The sequence below is a fragment of the Molossus molossus genome, unplaced genomic scaffold, assembly GCF_014108415.1.
Source record: "Molossus molossus isolate mMolMol1 unplaced genomic scaffold, mMolMol1.p scaffold_m16_p_2, whole genome shotgun sequence".
Lineage (NCBI taxonomy): Eukaryota > Metazoa > Chordata > Mammalia > Chiroptera > Molossidae > Molossus > Molossus molossus.
Genome location: NW_023425355.1, coordinates 130,792,612 through 130,814,272, shown reverse-complemented (window position 1 = coordinate 130,814,272; position 21,661 = coordinate 130,792,612). Strand labels below are relative to the sequence as shown.

The window sequence follows — 21,661 nt, the reverse complement described above, 5'->3', positions numbered from 1 at the left end:
AGGAAACTAAAATATATGGTTTCTGTAATTAAAGAGATTTCACACCAGTATGCTATGTTTTCAAACTTTTGTGTTCTGTACTGTTTAAAATGTTTTCATCTAACATTTAGTGGACTGAAGAAATGAAGCACGTCAGATTCCTGATTAAAGATCACATTATTTACCATTTAACTACTAACTTTTAAACATAGTTTGGGTTCCAAGTTCAGTATGGAAGGAGCCTAAAAATTTAAACTAATGAAAACTCAAAATACACATTTTGGGGTTGATAAATGCTTTGTTTAATCAAATACATATTACCCCTTCTCTCCAGTCTTTTTTTTTTTTTTAAACTTTAAGAGGCTTAAGGAAGTTTGTAAAAAACATCCACACTCAATTCTGCTTCCTCTCTCCATGTTTATTAGAAAATGTGAAAAATTGATAACTTATGAAACAATTACACAAGACTTCCATTTCCTAGGCTCCCAAACTCTGAAACACAGACCTACAGAAAATATACACGAACAATCCCTGTTCATTGCAATGTGCGAAACCAGTTTCAAAATGTAACTAACCCTTTCCCTCATTTTTCTCCACCCCCGCAAAGTAACAAAATCAGTTAGGCTTTGTGGCTGAATAATTATTAAAAAAAAAAAAAAAAATTAGATTTGGTAGTTGCTCTAAGATCACCCTTCTCCCCCTCCTCTTGCCCACATACCCACTTAGACTGGCAAGCCTATTTTCGTTTTATTTCAAAGATTTTTTTTTTTTTTTTTTTTTTTTTTTTTTTTAAAGCGAAAGCAGGGGACGGCGGGGGTTGCTAAATTTATCTTCTTCTCCAGCCACGGGGATGAAGAAAACACATTTACTGCGGGCGGGGGTCTGAGGGCCTGCAAACAACTCGAGCAGGCGCCTGGGCCAGGACGGGCGCGGACAGGCGGTAGGTCTCCGGGGAGGGCCCGGGGGGCGGCCGCGGCCCACGGGAGATGGTGGGGGGCGGCCGGGCCGGGTCGGGCCCCGCGCGGGCTTTACGGCCGAGGCGGCGGCAGCGGCGCGTGTGTAGCGGCGGCGGGCGGGAGCGCGGAGGAGGTGGAAAGAAGGGGGGCGCTGTCACGGAGACTCTGGCCGCCGGAGACCCCGCCGCACTGAGGCCACTGGGCTCCCCGGTCGCGGGGCGTATGCGGCGCCGACCTGGGGCTCCAGGGGGACCCACCGGGCGGAGGAGGGGGCCTATCTACCCTTCCGCATTTTCCTGGGTCTCTCTCCCGGGCGGTGACGTGACGTGCTGACGGCGGGCCCGTGCCGGGGAGCTGGGCCGCTTTTTGTCAGCTCCGAGCTCGGCCCCTCCTCCCTCCCTCCGCCCGCCCCACCAGCCGGAGCCCGGCCCAGTGCTCCAGAGAAAGGCCGGCCTGCAGCACCCGCCACCGTCGCCGCCCGCCCGCACGTCCGTCCGGTGAGTTCCGGGCGCCGCCGCGGCCGCGGGGCCTAGCGCGCGTGCAGCGGCCTGGTCCCGGCCTGGTCGGAGGCCCGCAAGGCGCCCTTCCGCGCTAGGCCGGGCGGCGTGGCGCGCAGCGCCGAGCAGGCCCCGAGGAGGCCGCAGTTAGGCCCGGGGAGGAGCCCGGCTGCCCCGAGCGGCGGCGGAGGCGCGCTTAGTGAACGGGCGGGGGTTGGGGGAGGGTCGCCCGGTGGCCCGGGAGGCGGTTGAGGGGCCTCGGGTCGACGCCGCGGCCGGCCCGGGGCACCGGGAAGGGGCGAGGCCTGGCCGGGAGGCGAAGGCTGCAGGCGTGAGGTGAAGGCCGCAGGCCGACCGGGCCGATTTTCGCTATGTAAATATCGGCGAGGGGGGGAGGGACGGGGGACAAGATGGCGGCGGCTCGGCGCCTGCTGCAGGGGACGATTGAAGGGGTTGCCGGGAGGGGGAGCCGCCATCTTGAAGGCGGTGTCGGAAGAGAAAATTCCGCTACAGCCCGTGAGGGGGTGTCTGAGAGCGGGCGGCGGCGGCGGCGGCGGCGCCGGTGACGGGCCCCGGAGGCCAGACACGGTAGCGTGTGATTGCGGAGGGGGCGTGCTCGCTCCCCACGGCGGCCATTGCCCTCGCCGCCATGATGGGCTCCAGGCGCTTGGCGGCAGCGCCACCTTCCTGCCCTGCCTTGCGCAGCCCGGTGACGGGCTGTTGCTTCCGCTGCATTTTAACTGAGCTGCGCAGGCGGCCATCACCGCCGCCCGGACGCTTGTGCCATCTCTTCCCTCAGCGTCCCCAGCCCCGCGCCTTTCCCTCGCTCTTGTAGCCACCCGAGAGCGTGCGGGCGGGTGGCGGCTCGAGCATCCGGGCTCACCGCAACTAGTGTGACATTTTATCGTCAGTCGGGCAGGCATGCGTGGTTGTTTGGGCGCCCTCGATGCGGTTTTCCAGCAATCACTGCCTTCTCCAGTGTCTAAGTAAAGCAATAGAAATGCAACTTGATAGGAAAGTAGTTCCCACCACTCTTGTGCCCAGTAGGGGAAAATGTGCAAATTGCACAGCCCGAAAACGGAGCAATCACATTTTGAAGAAGTTTTTTGAGCTCGTTTATTTGGAAGTAACTTTCTTGAAAAAAGTGCGTTTAAGCTATTAGTGATCTGTTGGTAGTATTTACTTTTTTTTTTTTTTTTAGGGAGTAGGAAAGGGCAGAAAGTTTTTTTTTTATGTTCTTACTAAAGGACAACATAATGTGATGCGGTATTTTTTGTTCATGTACCTATCGTGGTCGTTAGGATTCTTTATTTGGTTTGAAAAATCCGGAGGTTGTAATTCCATCCCTTCAAGTACTTTTTGGATCGCGTGCTGGACAACTCTCCAGTCAACTCGGAGCCCAGGGTTAGCCGTGCATTGTGCTGGGTGCTAAGAACGATTAAAACGGTTCTTGTAATGTAGTGTGGCTGCAAGAAGTTCGTTGCTTAATGCTAGATGAGACGAGGTGAAGTGCACTGAAGTGCTGCGAGAAAGGTCCAAGCAATTACTGAGGTTTCAGAGGAAGGCAAGGTTTCCTTTTGGAGCATCAGGGAAGTGTTCCTGACATTTTGAGGTTACTGAATGATGGGTAGGACTTTATCAGGCAGTGGTGAAGGTGGGGAAAGGGCATTTCAAGGGTGAAGGTTCTTCAGAAAACAGCAAGTATTTACAGTTTGGCTGGAGTAGATGGTGTGGGCAGGGGAATGGTGGGAATTCGGGCCAGAAAAGGTAGATGGTGGAAGAGCTTCTTGCCAGGTGTTAAGGCTTATACTCAGTGGGAGCCCAGGGAACCCTCAAGTAGCAGGGTCAGGACACATCTGAACCGGGCTTTATACTTGTGTAGTAGTTCCATTGGACTAGGAAAAGTTTCCAAGTTGAGAAATTTTGAGAGTAGTAAGTTGATCAGTGTTTTCATTACTGGAATGATTATGAAGAATGTTTAGAAGTTAAGCCTATTTTGCTACTTTTTCAATGATCCATCTACTAGGTAGTTGCTCCTTTTTTTATAATCCCAACTTCTCATTTCAAATAACCTTTTCCTCTAGTAAACAAATAGGGAGGGATTTCTAACTTTCCATTTAGCAGGTGAAAAATACAGGACTAGTGCTGTGGATTACTTTGCTAAAATGAGGAATGAACCTGTAAGCATTCCTGTGGTAATTTTTTAAGAAGTCAGTTTTGAGAAGTAGGTTAGAAGAGCCGGTTACTAAAAAGGCAATGGCCTTGCCCTGGCGGGTTTGGTTCAGTGGTAGAGCATCCGCCTGGACCAATGAGTCTCAGGTTTGATTCCGGCCAAGGGCATGTACTTCGGTTGTGGTTCCTCCCCCGCCCTGGTTGTGGTCCTGAGGGAGGCAGCCAGTCGATGTTTCTCTTTTTCCCTCCCACTCTATCTGAAGATAAATAAAAAATATCCTTGGGTGAGGATTTAAAAAAAAAAAGTCAGTGGCCTTCAGATGGCCCTTTGCAACCCCTGTTCTTCCCCCTGGTGAGAGTAACCAACTTTTTGTTTGAGAGAATAACTAATAGGCTATTTGCTAAGCAAATCCTTCTCATGTTGTGATTAATCTTTGACTGTTATAGATGCACATGTGGGGACTGTGTGTCCTAGAATTTTATGAAATAAAACATAAGTATTCACTGGGTCAGAGTATTGATGCTCCATGAGAGGATAGGAGGGAAATGGAGATTCTCATGGTTGTCATAAAGGGCCATGGTTTAGAGACGTTTAAGAAACAGTGCATTGCCCTGGTCATTTTGCTCAGCGGTTAGAGCATTGACCTGCGTACTAGAGAGTCCCGGGTTCGGTTCCCGCTAAGGGCATGTACCTTGGTTGCAGTTTGTCCTCCACCCGGTTGGAGTCGTGTGGGTGGCAGCCACTTGATGTGTCTCTTTCACATCCATGTTTCTCTCTCTCCCTCCCTCCCTTCCTCTCTATCTGAAGATAAATGCAGAAATGTCCTCGGGTGAGGATTAAAAAGAAACAGTGCATTGTAGGAGGCCAACTGGAAGTAAGTTGCTAAGGCGGGCTGGGTTGTTGAGGTGGCAAGAGTAAACGTACACTTAGAAGAGCCAGTTGCTTTCCATCTTGACAGCTGGGAAAGATAGAAAATTGCTGCACACACGATGCAGCAGCAGTAGATATTTTAATACAGCAAGAGTGGATGTTCAAGATAAAGATTGTTAGATTCAAGTTGGATAATGAAGACAGGTAAGTGCATAGTTTAGATGGATTTCTATTCCAAATAGTTACATATAAAATGCTTTTTATGTAGACCTTGATCTGGAAAACTGGTGGAAAACCTTACTACCCTACCATCTTGGATAAATGAAGTGTTAGTTGTTTTTTTTTTTATCCTCACCCGAGGACATTTTTTCATTTTTTGTTCAGGTAGAGTGGGAGGGAGAGAGAGGAACAGAGAGAGACAGAGAAACATCGATGTGAAAGAAACACATCGAGTGGCTGCCACCCACACAACCGACCAGGGTCGGGGACAAACTGCAACCGAGGTACGCGCCCTTAGCGGGAACTGAACCCGGGTCTCTCAGGACCGCAGGCCGACGCTCTAACCGCTGAGCCAAACCGGCCAGGGCTGAAGTGTTAGTTTTTAAGTCAAGTGGATGTTTCTGATAGATGCAAGTCTCCTTTTTAAAAAACATGCTCATAATACATCAAAACAATTTTTTTCCACATTACTTTTTGTAAATGCTTTCTCTCTGACCCCATCTGTACTTGTATTGTCACTGATGACCTTGTTTTTATTATCTGTGTTTGTGCACACTGGCGATTCCAGACTTTTTTACTCTTAAACTCCTCAACCTGCCCTTGAACTCCCCCCCCCCCCCCCGATTTAGCAAAGATTACCTAATCTTTTACTTAAGTCAAGATAGATGATCCTCTGATCTAAGCATTTGTGTTTCCTTCCATTCACGTCATGCTCTTCCTCAGTCTCTACCTAGGCTTTCCTCTCTCCTGTTCTTTCCCTGCAGGAAGAATTGGCCTCCTTCAGGCCCAGCTGCTGTGCCTGTGCACTCCACCCGTCCTTTGGGACGGAACTGTCAGTGAATCTGTGGATTGCATCATTGCCTTCTGACTCTGCTGGTGCCTTTCCCTTCCCTCATAAACATTCCTAGGTTTGCTCATCGTGCGGAAAACCTCACCTGTCTTTTTTCTTTCACCAGTACTTGTATTTCTTTTCATCCCACTTATTCCTAAATTGTGTAACTGTTCCACAGCATGTCACCAGGTGTGTCATATAAGTGTTCTGTGTTTTAGAAACTCTGTGCCTTCTCTGTCTTCTATCATGAGATTTCCCTCAAGGTCAATCCTTTGTCCTTTTTTCTCAAATTTCCCTTGGTTTCAGTGTTTCATACCATGCCTATCCTCTCTTTTAGTTTCTCATCTACCATTTTTAGTTGCCTACTGACCATCTCCACCCAGGTGCCCAGCTGTCTCAACATAGCTGAAACCAGATATATCTGGCACATAGTAAATAGATCTCCAGTGCTATTTATTGAAAAAAAATTTTTAACCTAGAGCTCCTAAAACAACACTTCTTCTAGCTCTCTCTCTCAATGTCATCATGATTTTCCCAGGCTTATTCTTCTCTGTCTCATATTGAAATGTAGACATTTTAAATTTAGCATTTAATCTACTATATTTTAATCCTCACCTGAGGATATTTTTCCATTGACTTTTTTTGTTTTTGTTTTTTTTTAAGAGAGACGAGGAGGGAGTGGGGAGAGAGAACCATCAATGTGAGAAAGATACATCGATTGGTTGCCTCCCACACAACCCTGACCAGGGCTGGGGATTGAACCTGCAACCCAGGTATGTGCCACAGGCCGACGCCCTAACTGCTGAGCCAAACCAGCCAGGGCCAAAATCCAGGTATCTTATAATTGTATTTACTCAAAGGGAGGTCCACTTTAAATTATGAAATAGTTCAGAATTACAGGAATCAAATTACAAATATTTCAGAGAAGCAGTATCACGCAGATTTAACATTTTAAATATTATTTTCTTATATATTTGCTGCATAACATTTTTGTTTGTGTAAAAAAAGAAAATCTCATAGATCCAGTTAAAGAGTGCCCCTCATTTCATCCCTGTCTTTTCTTTGCCAGAAGTAACCACTGTCCCAATATATATGTACCAAAAAAACAAGCATGTATTGTTTTGTGTGTTTTCACTTTACATAAACGTAGTTTGTCATTTTTTTCACTTAGCAGTGTGGGTTTTGAGATTTATCCATATTTTCTGTAAGTCTAGTTCATTGGTTCTCAAACTGTGCTCTAGGAATTCCCAGGGATCTCTTAAGATTCTTTCAGCCGCATTCTGCTGCTGCACATTGCATGGGTACTGTACAGAGGCTATATGACACATGGTGTCATAAATTGAACACAAGCAGTTAAGGGAATCCAACTGGCCTCTACTAGGCTTGTTTTTAAAGAGGTTTACAAAAATGTAAAACAATGCTACTCTTTTCACTATTTTTTTAAAATAGTTATTTTAAAATAACTTATTTATATTTATGTACATATTATTTTTTATGAATTTATAAATACTTTTAAAATGGCTCAGATTTCATTTCTAATGTAAATATAGATAGAACTCACATAAAAATTCTTTGTGAGGGGGGTCTCAATTTTTAAGACTGTGAAGGGGTCTTGAGACCAAGAAATTTGAAAACTATTGATCTAGTTCATTCATTTTACTTGTATTTCAATGTATAAATATGTTGTGGTTTGATTATTATGGAGGGGCCATTTGTTTTGCAATTTTGCAGTTCCAAACAGTGCTGCTGTGAACATCCTTATACTGTATAGGGTTCTTCTCTCTTGGGATTATAATAGTAGACTTGCTATATTCAAGAGTTGGCATTTGTCACGTTTACTGGGAATTGCCAAATTGTCAAATTATGTCCTATTTGACACTCCCACCATCTGTTTCAGTGTATGAGCCTCTGTTTCCCCAGACTGGTACCAAAAGATTATACTTCATAATGTTTTCCAGTCTGTTGGGTATAAAGGGTATCTCATTGCTGATTTCATTTTGCATTTCTTAGATTACTAGTGAGATTGAGCTCCCCCTGACCCCCCCCCCCCCCCCCATATTTTTTGGCCATTTGAGTTTTCTATGACTTGCTTGTACCTATCTTCTTGGTCCATTTTTCAGTTGGGTTGTTGATTTTTTCTCATCGGCTTATGGATAGTTTTACATTCTGAATACTAATAATTTGTAATTATACACACTGAAAACAGCATTTCCTAGTCTGTAGCTTATCTTTTAACTGTTTATGGAATATTTTTTTTGTGTGGGACTTCTTTTTTTTTTTTATCCTCACCCGAGGACATTTTTTGTACAGATAGAGTGGGAGGTAGAGAGAGGAAGAGAGAGAGAGAGAAACATCGACGTGAAAGGGACACACCGAGTGGCTGCCACCCTCACGACCAACCAGGGCCGGGACAAACTGCAACCGAAGTACGTGCCCTTAGTGGGAACCGAACCCGGGTCTCTCCGGACTCCAGGCCGATGCCCTAACCGCTGAGCCAAACCGGCCAGGGCTTGTGTGGGACTTCTTAATGTGAAGATAGCTTTCTCAATTTTTTTCATTTATGGCTTAATGTTTTTTCCCCTTACCTCAAGGTTATAACAGTACTGTGTTTTTTCATATTTAGGTCATTTATTCATCTGGAACTTTTTTTCTCTGTTGTGTGATGTAAGGATCTTATTTTATTAATTTTTAATTTTAAATTTTTAAATTGATTTAAAGAGAGGAAGGGGGAGAGAGAGAGACAGGAGAGAGAAACATGGATTGGCTGTCTTTTTTACATCCCCTACCGGGGATGGAACCCGCATCCTGGGCATGTGCCCTGACCAGGAATCTAACTGGCGACCTCCTGGTGCATGGGATGATGCTCAACCAACTGAGCCATACCTGCTGGGCAAAAGTAAGTTTATTACTATTTTTTAGAAGTCTGCTTTTTTTGCCCTGGCCGGTTTGCCTTAGCGGTTAGAGCGTTGGCTTGCGGACCGGAGAGTCCTGGGTTCGGTTCCTGCTAAGGGCATGTACCTCGGTTGCAGTTTGTCCCTGGACCTGGTTGGGGTTATGTGGGTAGCAACCACTCGATGTGTCTCTCTCATGTCGATGTTTCTCTCTTTCTCTTCTTTTCCTCCCACTCTATCTGAAGATAAATGCAAAAATGTCTTCAGGTGAGGATAAAAAAAGAAGTCTGCTTTCTTTAATGTGCAAAAATGTATGAGTAAAAACAAAAGTAAATTAAATATTACCACATTTGTTTAACCACTATCTAGTTCTTCATATCAACTTTATTATTCAGACAATAGAAAGCAAGTGGTAATATAGGGGTTGGGAAAGAGAACAAAGAAGACTTTTCTACCATGTTTATTCTATACTGTGTAGAGTTGTGCTCACAGAAATGGTTTCTTTTACTTCACTGTGCAGGAATTCAGTTATATATAAAATTGAACCTGCTCAAAAGCTGGAGACTAGAAATGATGGGTCTGTGTTCCGGCGCATTATCCATACAATTCAAACAATGGTGCATCTGTCAGCTTGTAGTTTTTAGGGACCGCAAACAAGGTTTTCTCTTGAATTTGAACCAAAAACAACTTCTTATGTTCCTTTGGTTTTGTAATATGTGGATACTAAGGAGGTTCAAAATTTGGTCTTCATCAGTTACCAATGCAGTCACCAATGACCCAGTCTTGCAGGATTACATCTTGATGACCTAGTTGCTCTGTCATTAAGTGTTTCAACTTCATTTTTTCCTGGGTTAAGTTCACCACCAAGGTAGTTTGAAGAAGGTTGTTCCCAGCGGTAGCAGTAACATATGAGGTAGCCAGTGCTCATGTACAATTAGAATCCCTTCTACAATCCTCCTAATTCCAATTTTATAAAATTCCTCCCTCATGCATTGAAATCTGTCTGCAACAGAGCTGTCCTCATAGAGGGGCTTTTTTTGTAGCAAAAGTGTATAATTGGTAAGAGAGATACAGATTGATGCTATACTTCAAGGTGAGGGGCTTGGTCTGCTGGATCTACTTGTTGCTCAAATGGTCAAAACCCCAAGAGGATTTTAACTAATGTCACCTCAATAAATGCAAAAAAAAACCCCAAAGGACTTTTTTTTTTTGTATGGCCAGTTCTCAAATTTATATAGAAATGCAAAGGTGTCTTGGAAGAAAAGTTGGAAGACTTATACCACCATATTTAAAGCTTATTATAAAATTATAGTGATTAAAACAATGAATGCAAAGCCAAGTTGATCACTGGAACAGAATAGAGTCTGAAAGCATATGTATATATATATAAGGTCAGTTGATTTACAACAAAAGCGTATTGGCATTTTGATTGAATGTAGAGGTTAATTAAAAGAATTGGTACTACTGATACAACATATTAAAGAACAAGATTGAATGCTCTATATAAGTATTTGCCTTAAATCTCAGTAGTTTTTTCAGTTATTCTTATCAGTGGGATTTTCCGTTCTCTTTTTTAAAATATGTTTTTATTAATTTTTTTAGGGAGAGAAGGATGGAAACATCGATGTGAGAGAGAAACATCAATTGGCTGTCTCCTGCATGCCCCCTACTGGGGATTGAGCCTGCAGCCCAGGCATGTGCCCTGATAGGGAATTGAACCCAGACCCCCCAGTCCATGGGACACCACTCAATCCACTGAGCCACACCGGGCTGGTGGATTTTCCATTCTTCTTTTTTTTTTATCCTCACCCGAGGACATTTTTCCATTTTTTTTATTCAGATAGAGCAGGGGGGAGAGAGAGAGAGAGAAACATAGACATGAAAGAAACACATCGAGTGGCTGCCACCTGCACAACCCAACCAGGGCCGGGCACCAACCGCAGCCGACGTTTATGCCCTTAGCGGGAACTGAACCCGGGTCTCCACGGACCGCATGCCAACGCTCCAACTACTGAGCCAAACTGACCAAGGCCCATTCTTAAGTGTTACAAAAGAAAGCTTTTGTTTTCAAGTAATTAATTTTGTACCAGTACACTTTATAAATTCATACTATATTAATTTTTCTGTTGATTCTTTAGAATTTTTTAGATCATGTATAATTTTTAAAATAGTGTTAATGGGCATGTTTGTCTTAATGTTGACTTTATTTATTTTTTTTTAATTTTTTTATCCTCACCCGAGGAAATTTTTCCATTTTTTGTACAGATAGAGTGGGAGGGAGAGAGAGAGAGAAACATCGACGTGAAGGGACACATCGAGTGGCTGCCACCCGCACGACCAACCAGGGCCGGGGACAAACTGCAACCGAAGTACGTGCCCTTAGCGGAAACCGAACCCGGGTCTCTCCGGACCGCAGGCCGACGCTCTAACCGCTGAGCCAAACCGACCAGGGCTTAATGTTGACTTTAGAAGGAATACTTTTAATATTTTACCTTATTGAGATAAAGCTTATACAACTCACCCTTTAAAAATGTACAATTCAGTGGTTTTTAGTAGATTCAGCATTGTGCAGTGATCACCACCTACCCATTAGCAATTATTCCCATCATCATATTTCCCTTAAACCCTCTGGCACCATTAATCTACTTTTTGTCTGTATGGATTTGCCTATTCTTGACATTTCATATAAATGGAATCTTGTAATTTGTGGTCTTTTTCGTCTGGCTTCTTTTACTTAGCATAATGTTTTCAGGGATCATCCATTTTGTAGCATGTATTAGTATTTCATTCCTCTTGTATGTTTTTAACTTAAGAAAAGATCCTTATTTCAATTTGACTAGTTTGTTTAAATAAAAAATAGATGCCGATTTTTTAACTTTTCAGCAGCTATTGAGAAAAATCAGGATTTTACTTTTTTGACCTGTTAATTTGGCCATTATTTGACTCCATCCTTTAATTCTTGAATAACCATACTTTGTCAAGGGGTGTGTGTGTGTGTTTGTGTCTGTGTATTTTGCATGATAGATTTTTGCAAATTCTTAATTTGGGATTCATAATCAAGTTTGTAGTTTGGTTACATGATTTTTTTTTTTTATAAAGTTTTTTTTTCCTTTGTTGATTTCAGAGAGAGGAAGTGAGAGGGAGAGAGACACAAACATCGATGAGAGAGAACATCGATTATCTGCCTCCTGCATGCCCCCCACTGTGGATTTCACCCACAACCTGGGTATGTGTCTTGACCAGGAATTGAACTGGCGACCTCTTGGTGCTTGGGTTGATGCTCAACCACTGAGCCACACTGGCCGGACTGGTTACATGATTTTTGTTAGGTTTTTTAAAAATGGTACATTAGCCCTGGCCGGTTTGGCTCAGCGGTTGGAGCATCGGCCTGCGGTACAGAGAGACCCGGGATCGGTTCCCGCTAAGGGCACGTACCTCGGTTGCAGTTTGTCCCCGGCCCTGGTTGGTTGTGCGGGTGGCAGCCACTCGATGTGTCCCTTCACATCGATGTTTCTCTCTCTCTCTCTTCCTCTCTCACCCTCCCGCTCTATCTGAACAAAAAATGGAAAAATGTCCTCGGTTGAGGATTTAAAAAAAAAATAAAATAAAAAAATGGTACATTAGTTTTATAAAAGGAATTCAGGAAACTTTTCTTTTCTGTGCTCTGGCATAGTTCAGATAGCTTTGGGGAAACTGGAGCTTTTTGAATGTGTAACAGGTAACTTTCTCCTTTTTTTTTTTCCTTTCAATTTTATGGTGACTGGGTTTTCTTTGTCTTATGGAGTTAATGCTGGTAACTTCCAATTCCCCTCAATGTGCTAGGATAGAATTAGAGATCTTTTTACAAGTTTCTTTTTTTCCTATATCCAATTTTTAATTTCTTGTTTCAAATTATGTATGTTTGTATCCCTCACCCCCTTTCACTAGCTTTTAGATTATTGTCTAGAAGTATTTTACTACTTTTGATTTTTTTGTTTGTTTTTGGGATAAATTAGCTGGTTCCTGGTCTTTGCTCCAGAAGATAATCATGGAATTAATGCTGCTGATACTCAGTGGAGCTGATATTCAGTGGAGCATGTCCATAGTTGGCCATGTAAGAAGTAGGTGTATTGCAAACCAGCCTCCTGCGTTGTCCTGCCTGTTATTTTTAAAGAAATGATTAAAGGATTTATTGTTATAGGTACAAAGCATACTGCTAACTGCATTAGCAAAAGACCAATCTATAAACACACTATAAATCTGTGGTTTTCAATTTAAAAAATTTATAGTTGTTGAAAAGCTTGAAATTATGTTCTTGCTAGTGTTTAAAATGTACAGAGAACATTGTTAGTGTCAGCACTGAGTTTATAGAACCTTACAGACCCAAAGTAATGTATTTTGGAAAAGCAATAATAGGAAGCATGTGTTCGTTCATGTAGGTGAGGGAAAGAGTAGGGTCAGTATTAGTCAAGTTACTGTGTTGGTGATCTGGCAAGATAGTAATTTTAAGAAGTTTCATAGTTAGCCCTGGCCAGTTTGGCTCAGCAGTTAGAGCGTAGGCCTGCGGTCCAGAGAGACTCAGGTTCAGTTCCCGCGAAGGGCACGGACTTCGGTTGCAGATTGTCCCCGGCCCTGGTTGGTCATGCGGGTGGCAGCCACTTGATGTGTCCCTTCACGTCGATGTTTCTCTCTCTCTCTCTCCCTTCCTCTCTTTCCCTTCCTCTCTCTCCCTCCCACTCTATCTGTACAAAAAATGGAAAAATATCCTCGGGTGAGGATAAAAAAAAAAAAAGTTTCATAGTTTAAGACTATTTAAAAGTTTAAAAACTCTTAAATCATGCAATACATGATTTTTACTAGTAGTTACTAGAAAACTAAGGAGAGCACTTACTAGCTTGAGTAAACTAATATAAAAACAAGAATGCTGTAATCTACCCCCCTCCCCATAATTCTAATGTATTATCAGAAAGATTTTCTAAAGAAGGAGGCATACTGCTTATTAAGGAGTTCAATAAGATAATACTGACCTTTCTTTATCATGTACTGCATTTACCAGAAATTACCCTTTTAAAAGTTTCCCCTGACAGTTTTATTTAGTTTATTTCGGGTACAGTGTAGTTTAAATTAATCTCCACTTCATATAATGTCAAAACAGTGTCTTCATTCTTTGATCACATCAAGTACTTCAAACACTCCACTCCATTACACCTGCAACTAAAGGCAGAATACTTCATTAGAGGAAACCTGAATAGGATTTCTGTTCATAATCTCAAAAAAAAGCTACTAAACTATTTATTTAAAAGTTAATTCCCTCTATTTTTAAAAAAAATATGTTTTTATTGATTTCAGAGAGAGGAAGGGAGGAGGAGAGAGAGAGAGAAACATCGATGAGAGAGACACATCAATCGGCTGAGCCACACCTGCTGGGCTCAAGGTACAGTCTTAAAGACAAAGACATTTAAAAGGTTTAATGCTGTCCAACCGGTGTGGCTCAGTGGATCAGCATTGACTCATGCACCAAGAGGTCGCTGGTTAGATTCCCAGTCAGGGCACAAGCCCCGGTTGTGGGCCCAATCCCCAATGGGGAGCATGCAGGAGGCAGCCAGTCGATGTTCTCCCTCATCAATGTTTCTCTCTCGCTCTCTCTCCCACTTTCTCTCTAAAATCAATAATAGGAAAAAAAAAGGTTTAGTGCTTAGTATTCATAGAATAGCAATGCAACTAAATTCAGAGGGTGTTTTGGGGCTTTAGAAAAATAAGGCTTTAAGAAGGCTTGTCATTTTAGGTCCAAATCTATTTATTTATTTTTTTATTCACACCTGAGGACATTTTTGCATTTATCTTCAGATAGAGTGGGAGGGAGGAAGAGAGAGAGACACATCTACTGATTGCCACTCACACAACCCCAGCCGTGGCTGGAGACAAACTTCAACCGAGGTACGTGCCTTTAGTGGAAACCAAACCCAGGTCTCTCTGGTCCACGGGCTGACACTCTAACCACTGAGCCAAACTAGCCAGGGCTAGGACCAAATTTTAATAGATTTTGAAAGTTTGAACTTAAAGAGTTTAAATAAAGCTTTAAATGTAAATTTTTACCAGTTCTGGTTTTTCCCTAAGAAAATTTCTGTTACAAATCTGCTTTTGTTTGACTTTCCTGCAGCTTGAGCAATTTCATCTACTATGTGTAATATAATTTGGTTCTCTGAGTGTGACTTAGGGAGAGGAATTAGAGTCGAGTTGTAAAATTGAAAGACATTGAATTTTTGGGAGATCAAAAGCAGAAAATGATTTTTGTATGCATATTAGCTTCAAAAAAGCAAGGGGATGCCCTGGCCGGTTTTGCTCAGTGGTTAGAGCATCAGCCTGCGGTCCAGAGAGACTTGGTTTTGGTTCCCACTAAGGGCACGTACCTCGGTTGCAGTTTGTCCCCGGCCCTGGTTGGGTCGTGTGGGTGGCAACCACTCGATGTGTCCTTTTCGCATTGATGTTTCTCTCTCCTCTTCCTCGCTCTCCTTCCCACTCTATCTGAACAAAAAATGGAAAAAATGTCCTCTGGTGAGGATAAAAAAAAACAAAAAGCAAGGGGAATATATGTACCCTGTTAACTTGCCCAAGAGGGAGATTATGAAAGTATCTAGGCATCAAGAGATATAAAACAAATAAATTGTATTCATTATCCTTGATTTAAGATAGTAAAATGCCATTTCTATACCTATTAACTTGGTATGGTATTTTTATTACTTTATTTTAATGAATGGAAGAAAGTTTTTGTGGATTTCCTGAGTTTCTCTTTATCCATTGTTTCTCTTAAAACTGCACATTTTTAAAAATTGTGAATTCTTTCACATCATTTTCAAGATCATGACTCCTGCAACCAGGAGGTGAATATTTTACTGAGCTTCAGGTGAAAGTGGGGTCCTAGAAGTATTTTGAGGGCATTTGATAATCAGACAAAATGTTAGCATGTGTTCACCCAGATTGTTAGATTCTTTCTGCTTGTTTGTCTTCAGATTCAACTGCTCTCTGACCTTGGTTCCTATAGCCAAGTCAGGGTCACCCTTACTTTTATCACAGTCCTTAAAATCTTCTTAGCAAGTTCCATTCCAAGAACATTGGGTTCATTCTGATTATCAGAGGAATTACTTCTAACCCTACAGGGGTTACAAAGTTGAAGTATAGTTATCTCTGCTTGGAAGTACGAAACATGTTTTTTCCTGATTTTGTTGTTGTTGTTCAGATAGAGTGGGAGGGAGAGAGAGAGAAACATCAATGTGAGAGAGACACATCGACTGGCTGCCTCCCGCACGACCCTGACTAGGGCCGGGAACAAACTATATTTGAGGTACTGTGCCCTTGACCAGAATTGAACCCATGACTCTTTGGTCTGTGGGCCGATGCTCCAACCACTGAGCCAACCTGGCCAGGGCTCCTGATTTTTTTTGTAGTGACAAAATAGAAGGAGAAATAACCAGTCAAAACTGTTTGTTGAACAATTACTGATCACCTAAGTTACAGTAAGGTGAGGGCCCTGGATGGTGTGGTTGTGTCGTCCCATGCACTGAGAGGTCGCCAGTTCCATTCCCCATCAGGGCCCATGCCCAGGTTGTGGGCTCTATCCCCAGGAGGGGGCACACAGGAGGCAGCCAATTAATGTTTCTTACTCTCTCTCCCCCTCTCTAAAATCAATAAAAACATATTTAAAAAAGTGAAATAAGGTGAGGAAATACCCTCCATTTGGGCCATCATATTTGTTAGGCAATGGGTGTGATGTATAATGATGGGAATAATAGCAAATAAGTTTTAGGGTACTTGGGTATATTTTTTAGAGCACACTGAATATTGGGAACTGCTGAAGCTTTCCGAGCAGGGGAGTGCCCGGGATCAAAGCAATGCTTTGGAGGATTAGTCTGCCTCATTACTTGGCACCAGACCTTAATTTCTAGTGAGGTTCCTAGTCATTTTTTGTGGGAGTGGCAGAGAGGAGTGAAAGGCCAGTTGAAAGGTTATTTTTTGTCCCCCAGGGATCAGGAAATATGAAGCTGAGAATGAATGGTGACAGTGGGAATAAAAAGAAAGGGACAGATTACTGAGAAGTTGTGGACAAGGAATGGACAAGTTCTGGCAACCTGACTGAATATAAGCAGAGAAAGAAAAGGCCATAGTGGTCATGTCAGAAGCAGGGCTTTATCCCAATGAAAATATTCAGCAGTCTGGTGGAAGTGTTATGTGCTAGCCTGAGGATGTATATTTGGGGAATCGTCTTTGTGTAAATGGTAGTTGAAACCATGGAACACAGCAAAAGCAGAAAAGAAAAGGGCTGAGTGCACCATCCCGGGCAAGGCTCCAATAACACGTGAGGGGAGGCAGAGTAAACAGCAGTTGGGAAGGTGGGGGAGAGAACTCTGTTTAAAGGAACTGAGGAAGGAGACAATTTCAAAATTGGGATTAATTTTCTGTCCAACTCCAATAGAAAAGCTAAGGAGGAGCTATTAATGCAGGTTGAGACTTCTTAGGACTGATGGGGTAGGGAAATTGATGAGAGGGGCATTTAATACCTTAATGAGTCACATTTACTGCCTTCTTATTTTTTTTTAAATCCTCACCCAAGGATATTTTTCCATTTTTTGTTCAGATAGAGTGGGAGGGAGAGAGAGAAACATTGATATGAAAGGGACACATTGAGTAGCTGCCTCCCGCACGACCCAACCAGGGCCGGGGACAAACTGCAACCGAGGTACGTGCCCTTAGCAGGAACCGAACCTGGGACTCTCTGGTCCACGAGCCAGTGCTCTAACTGCTGAGCCAAACCGGTCAGGGCATATTGCCTTCTTAATTGGCTTAATTTCATGTTAGTGGTATGTCATTATGCTTAGAAGCTTAATTCACATTTATCATTTTGTAATTACATTATTTTTAAAAGTGAAAAAGAATTCTGGCCAGAGGTGATTTTGGTGGGAAGAGAGGAGTGACAACTTACTCACCTTTCCATTTTTCATTGTTGAAAATGTTTTTCTTTATTGGTCCTTTTAATTTCAAGCAGTTTGAAAAATATAACATGAAATATGGCTCTTTCTTGAAAATGAATAGAATATGTAACAGATTTGACATGTTGAAAATCCACTTATTAATTGAGTTTCTCATGGATATTTCTTTAAGGAATATATAAATACAAACACATACACACATAAATGTTTAGCATCTGAAAATAAGCATGCATAAATAACCATGACTTATAACAAACAAGTACAATCAGAAATAAAGGAAAAAAGATAAATTGCTGTGGAAATTCAGAGGAGAGAGAGAGAGAGGGAGAGATTTTCAGCTTTTTCAGTTTTGGTAGGGAAAGGAATTTTGGAGAAAGGTTCAAGCAGGATGATAGGGGAAAGATGTTCTATCCAGGTAGAAGAAACCCTGAGTCAAATGTAGAGTTGGAGTCTTACTGGAACATTGGGCATTTTTGTTTGGCTCTAGTGTGTGTGTATCATGGGGGGGGGGGGGGTTGCTTGAAAGAAAGTTACCAGCAGGGAGCCATTAAACACTTTTGAACAGAGGAATGATATCACCTAGCCGATGAATTAGAAAAACAACTCTTGTTATTTGAAATTTTAATAAGCATGTAGCACTTATGTCATCTACAAAAAATGATAAAGGTAAAAAAAAAAGATGTGTCTAATAGTACCATTTAGGTTGGATTAGAAAGTGAAAAGTGAGATAAGGAAACCAATGAGGGAAGAAGTTTACGCAATACTTACAATATGAGTAAACCACAATCCTTGATGTCTGCTCTTTTGAAACAGTCATTAGTATTAAGTAGTATATTATTTTATGGGCTAAGTTCTTTTTGTTGTAAGTTTTGGGCTTAAGTAGAAAAAGGGAGCATTAAGGTCATTGGGATGTCTTGCAAAAACTCAAGGCAGACAAGGTTCTGTAGTTGGACCTCAGAAAGGTCTAGAACCAGGAGCTAAAAAGCTGTTGGTAAGCCTCCCTTCCCTACTCCCTGTACTCTGTTTCTCAGAGTATTCACTGGATTCTTTTTTATTTGTAAACTTTATTTCACTAGTGTAAGCTGAAGTAGGAAAATGGCCTAGCTGGAGAGAGAGACTGCATAACCCTTGCTCATGGTTTCAGTTCTCAGGGACAGGACTTTGATTTTATTGTGCTCAAAGATGAACTTATTTATACCATTTTATAGCTAGTGCCAATCAACTACATGGCCAGGAGAGTATAAATACACTGTGGGAATTTACTTCTCTAGATCGGAGGATTAGTTAAGAGATGTCATTATAAGTTAGGCAGAAATCCCAAAGGGTGTTGACTATAATTATGTGCTTTGAGTTTTTACTGATGTTTAATGTATTGGTTGAAAGCAGACTACATTAAATTTATAATAAAATCATGTAGAAATTTCCCCCCCAGTAAGGTGCAGTGTGTTTAAGTTGAACCTTAATAAAACCAGTTACCCTTTCAGGAGTGTGGGGTGTATGGACTGAGAGGAGATGAGTGCTGGGGTGCTGGAAATGTTTTATATCTTGATCTGGGTAGTGCAGTGATTACACAGGTTTAAGCATGTGTCAAAATTCATCAAAATGTGTGCACTTCATGTATGCAAGCAGTATCTCAAACAAAAAATCTAGGCAAAGTTGACTTGTTTGATTTATCTGCTTCGCCTTGTCTTATAGATGCCTATATATCATGGGAAATCAATTACGTTCCTTTTTATTTTCCCCCCTTTTATTTTAGATATGTTTTTGAAAGATGATCATCTGTCACATAATTTTGAGTGTTTCAGAAATGTAAATATTATAGTACATTTTAAATACATGATATAAAAAAAGTAATACTTGATTTACTTTTTTTCCTAATTTAGGAGCTGTGACTGATGAAAATTAAAGGCCATGGATGAAGATGGACTTGAATTACAACCACAAGAGCCAAACTCATTTTTTGATGCAACAGGTATTACTACTTGGGTTGTTCCACTTTCCAACTCCCAGATTTAGAGTTGGTTATCAAGTAGACAAATTGCTAGACTCTCATGTTGATAATCACACTTAGGTATCTTGTGTCAAGGCTACAAATGTTAAAGTGAGCACATTATTCCCCTCCTTAAAAAATTGGCTCCTTCTCAACCAACTCTTATATTCTTGTTAGTAACAGAAGCAGTGTCAAAACCTCAGTGTTATCTTTAGTTCTTCTCATCTTGCTCAGTTATAGCACTAAGTCGTATTCTCTCTTTGAAAACGTTCCTTGCGCCCTGGCCGGTTTGGCTCAGCAGTTAGAGCATTGGCCCGTGGACCAGAGTGGCCTGGATTCAGTTCCTGCTAAGGGCACGTACCTCGGTTGCAGTTTGTCCCCTGCCCTGGTTGGGGTTGTGTGAGTGGCAACCACTCTATGTGCCTCTCTCATGTCGATGTCTGTCCCCTGCCCTGCTGTATCTCAAGATAAATGCAAAAATTGTCCTCGGGTGAGGATAAAAAAAAAAGGAAATGTTCCTTGCTTACATCTACTTCCTAACACAGAGAAACAGGCTCTATTGTGTCATTCCTACTGTGCAATAACTTTTAAATTATTTTCCTTACCCCTACCCACTTTTATATAGCCCACTGACTCATTGCAAAATAACACGTGGATTGTGTCATTTCTTTGCTTTCCGTTACTCAGCAGGTAAAGTATAAACCTAAGGCCCTCTACATTCTGGCCCCATCCTACTTTTACAATCCTGTTTTTCACAGGTTGAGAAAGAGGAGCCTTTTGCTTCAGGAAGACAGAGTTTTACCTCATTCCTCAAACTATACAAGGAAAATTAAATTTATGATCTAAAAATAGAAAAAAATTATTCATAATTTAGGTTATCCATGGTTCCAATTATCATCGTAAGTGATTATGCTAGGTTTTATGATACAAGATGGTTCTATATCACACTAGCTAGCTACCCTTATAAATAAAGTATTAATGAGTTTTCTGTTAGACTTAAAATCATATTGCAGTGTATTAAAGAAGTAGCAATTAACTATTATCAGGAAATTAAATATTAGTGGGTTTTAAATTTCTTTATTTCTTTATTTATTTTTTTTAATCCTCACCTGAGGACATTTTTTTTAATATATATATTTTGTTCAGATAGAGGGGGAGGGAGAGAGAGAGAGAGAAACATCGACGTGAAAGGGACACATCGAGTGGCTGCCACCCGCATGACCAACCAGGGCCGGGGACAAACTGCAACCGAGGTACATGCCCTTAGCGGGAACCGAACCCCGGTCTCTTCAGACCGCAGGCCAATGCTCTAACCACTGAGCCAAACCGGCCAGGGCATTATTTCTTTTTTTTTTTTAATCTTCACTCGAGGACATTTTTCCATTTTTTGTTCAGATAGAGCAGGAGGGAGAGAGAGGAAGAGAGAGAGAGAGAGAAACATCGATGTGAAGGGACACATCGAGTGGCTGCCACCCGCACGACCAACCAGGGCCGGGGACAAACTGCAACCGAGGTACATGCCCTTAGCGGACACCGAACCCGGGTCTCTCTGGACCGCAGGCCGACGCTCCAACCGCTGAGCCAAACCGGCCAGGGCAGGTTTTAAATTTCTTTAATCTAAATCCTGTGCGTGTGTGTGTGTGTTGAGGGGGAGATATGTGTATTTTTCTTAACAATTTGGGATAGTCTTTGACTCAAGCTTGGTAATTTTTGTTTGATAATAATATAAATCTATAAATTTTTTTCATTAGAACATGTATAATTAACATGTTTGAAAGATGAAGCTCTTTGAGGAAATATGTACAGTATTTGGTAGTTTAATCTTGTCACGAGCAAACCTGGGTCATGGGCTAAAGTGGTAGGTTGAAGGGCTATTTCATTTTAGCCCTGATTGTTAACACTTATGGTGTTTGTTTATCTTTGAGCAAGTCACTTAATCTGCTTGGGCCTCCATTTTCATTTGTTCTAATAATAATGAAACCTCTCATTACAGTTTTTCAGAACACTTCCCATACATTTCCCATTTGATCATCACAACAGTCCTGTGAGGTATGCATGGCAGATACTACTGTCCTCATTTTACTGATGAGGAAACCGAAACTCAGAGGTTAAATGACTTGCCCAAGGTCACAAAACTAATAAGTGTCCAAACCCTGTTCTCTGGTTTAGATTTTTTAACTATTACTCTTGCCACTAAATGCTTCATCTTTATATCTGCAAAATGGAGATTATAGTGATCTGCTTGATTGTAATGTTGAGAATATTGAAAACAAGTAAGTATAAAAGCATTT

At 41.9% G+C, this 21,661-nt stretch overlaps 1 protein-coding gene and 1 pseudogene across 8 annotated transcripts in view; one reads left to right on the top strand and one right to left on the bottom strand.

Moving 5' to 3' along the window:
• Window positions 1-843: 843 nt before the first annotated feature.
• The window catches only part of ZFX (zinc finger protein X-linked), a 45,968-nt gene continuing 25,150 nt past the window's right edge, over window positions 844-21,661 (top strand). For 3 of the 8 annotated variants that reach the window (XM_036270330.1, XM_036270336.1, XM_036270337.1), the window contains exons 1-2: window positions 12,418-12,517; window positions 19,264-19,352. In XM_036270330.1, coding sequence (XP_036126223.1) covers window positions 19,292-19,352 — 61 coding nt within the window. In that variant the 5' untranslated portion in view covers window positions 12,418-12,517; window positions 19,264-19,291. Of the gene's footprint in view, window positions 920-1,366; window positions 1,433-6,281; window positions 6,300-12,417; window positions 12,518-19,263; window positions 19,353-21,363; window positions 21,420-21,661 lie in introns of those variants that run through there. The other 5 variants (XM_036270335.1, XM_036270334.1, XM_036270331.1 and 2 more) reach the window with 5 other exon arrangements.
• Window positions 8,942-17,392, bottom strand: LOC118635532 (annotated as a pseudogene).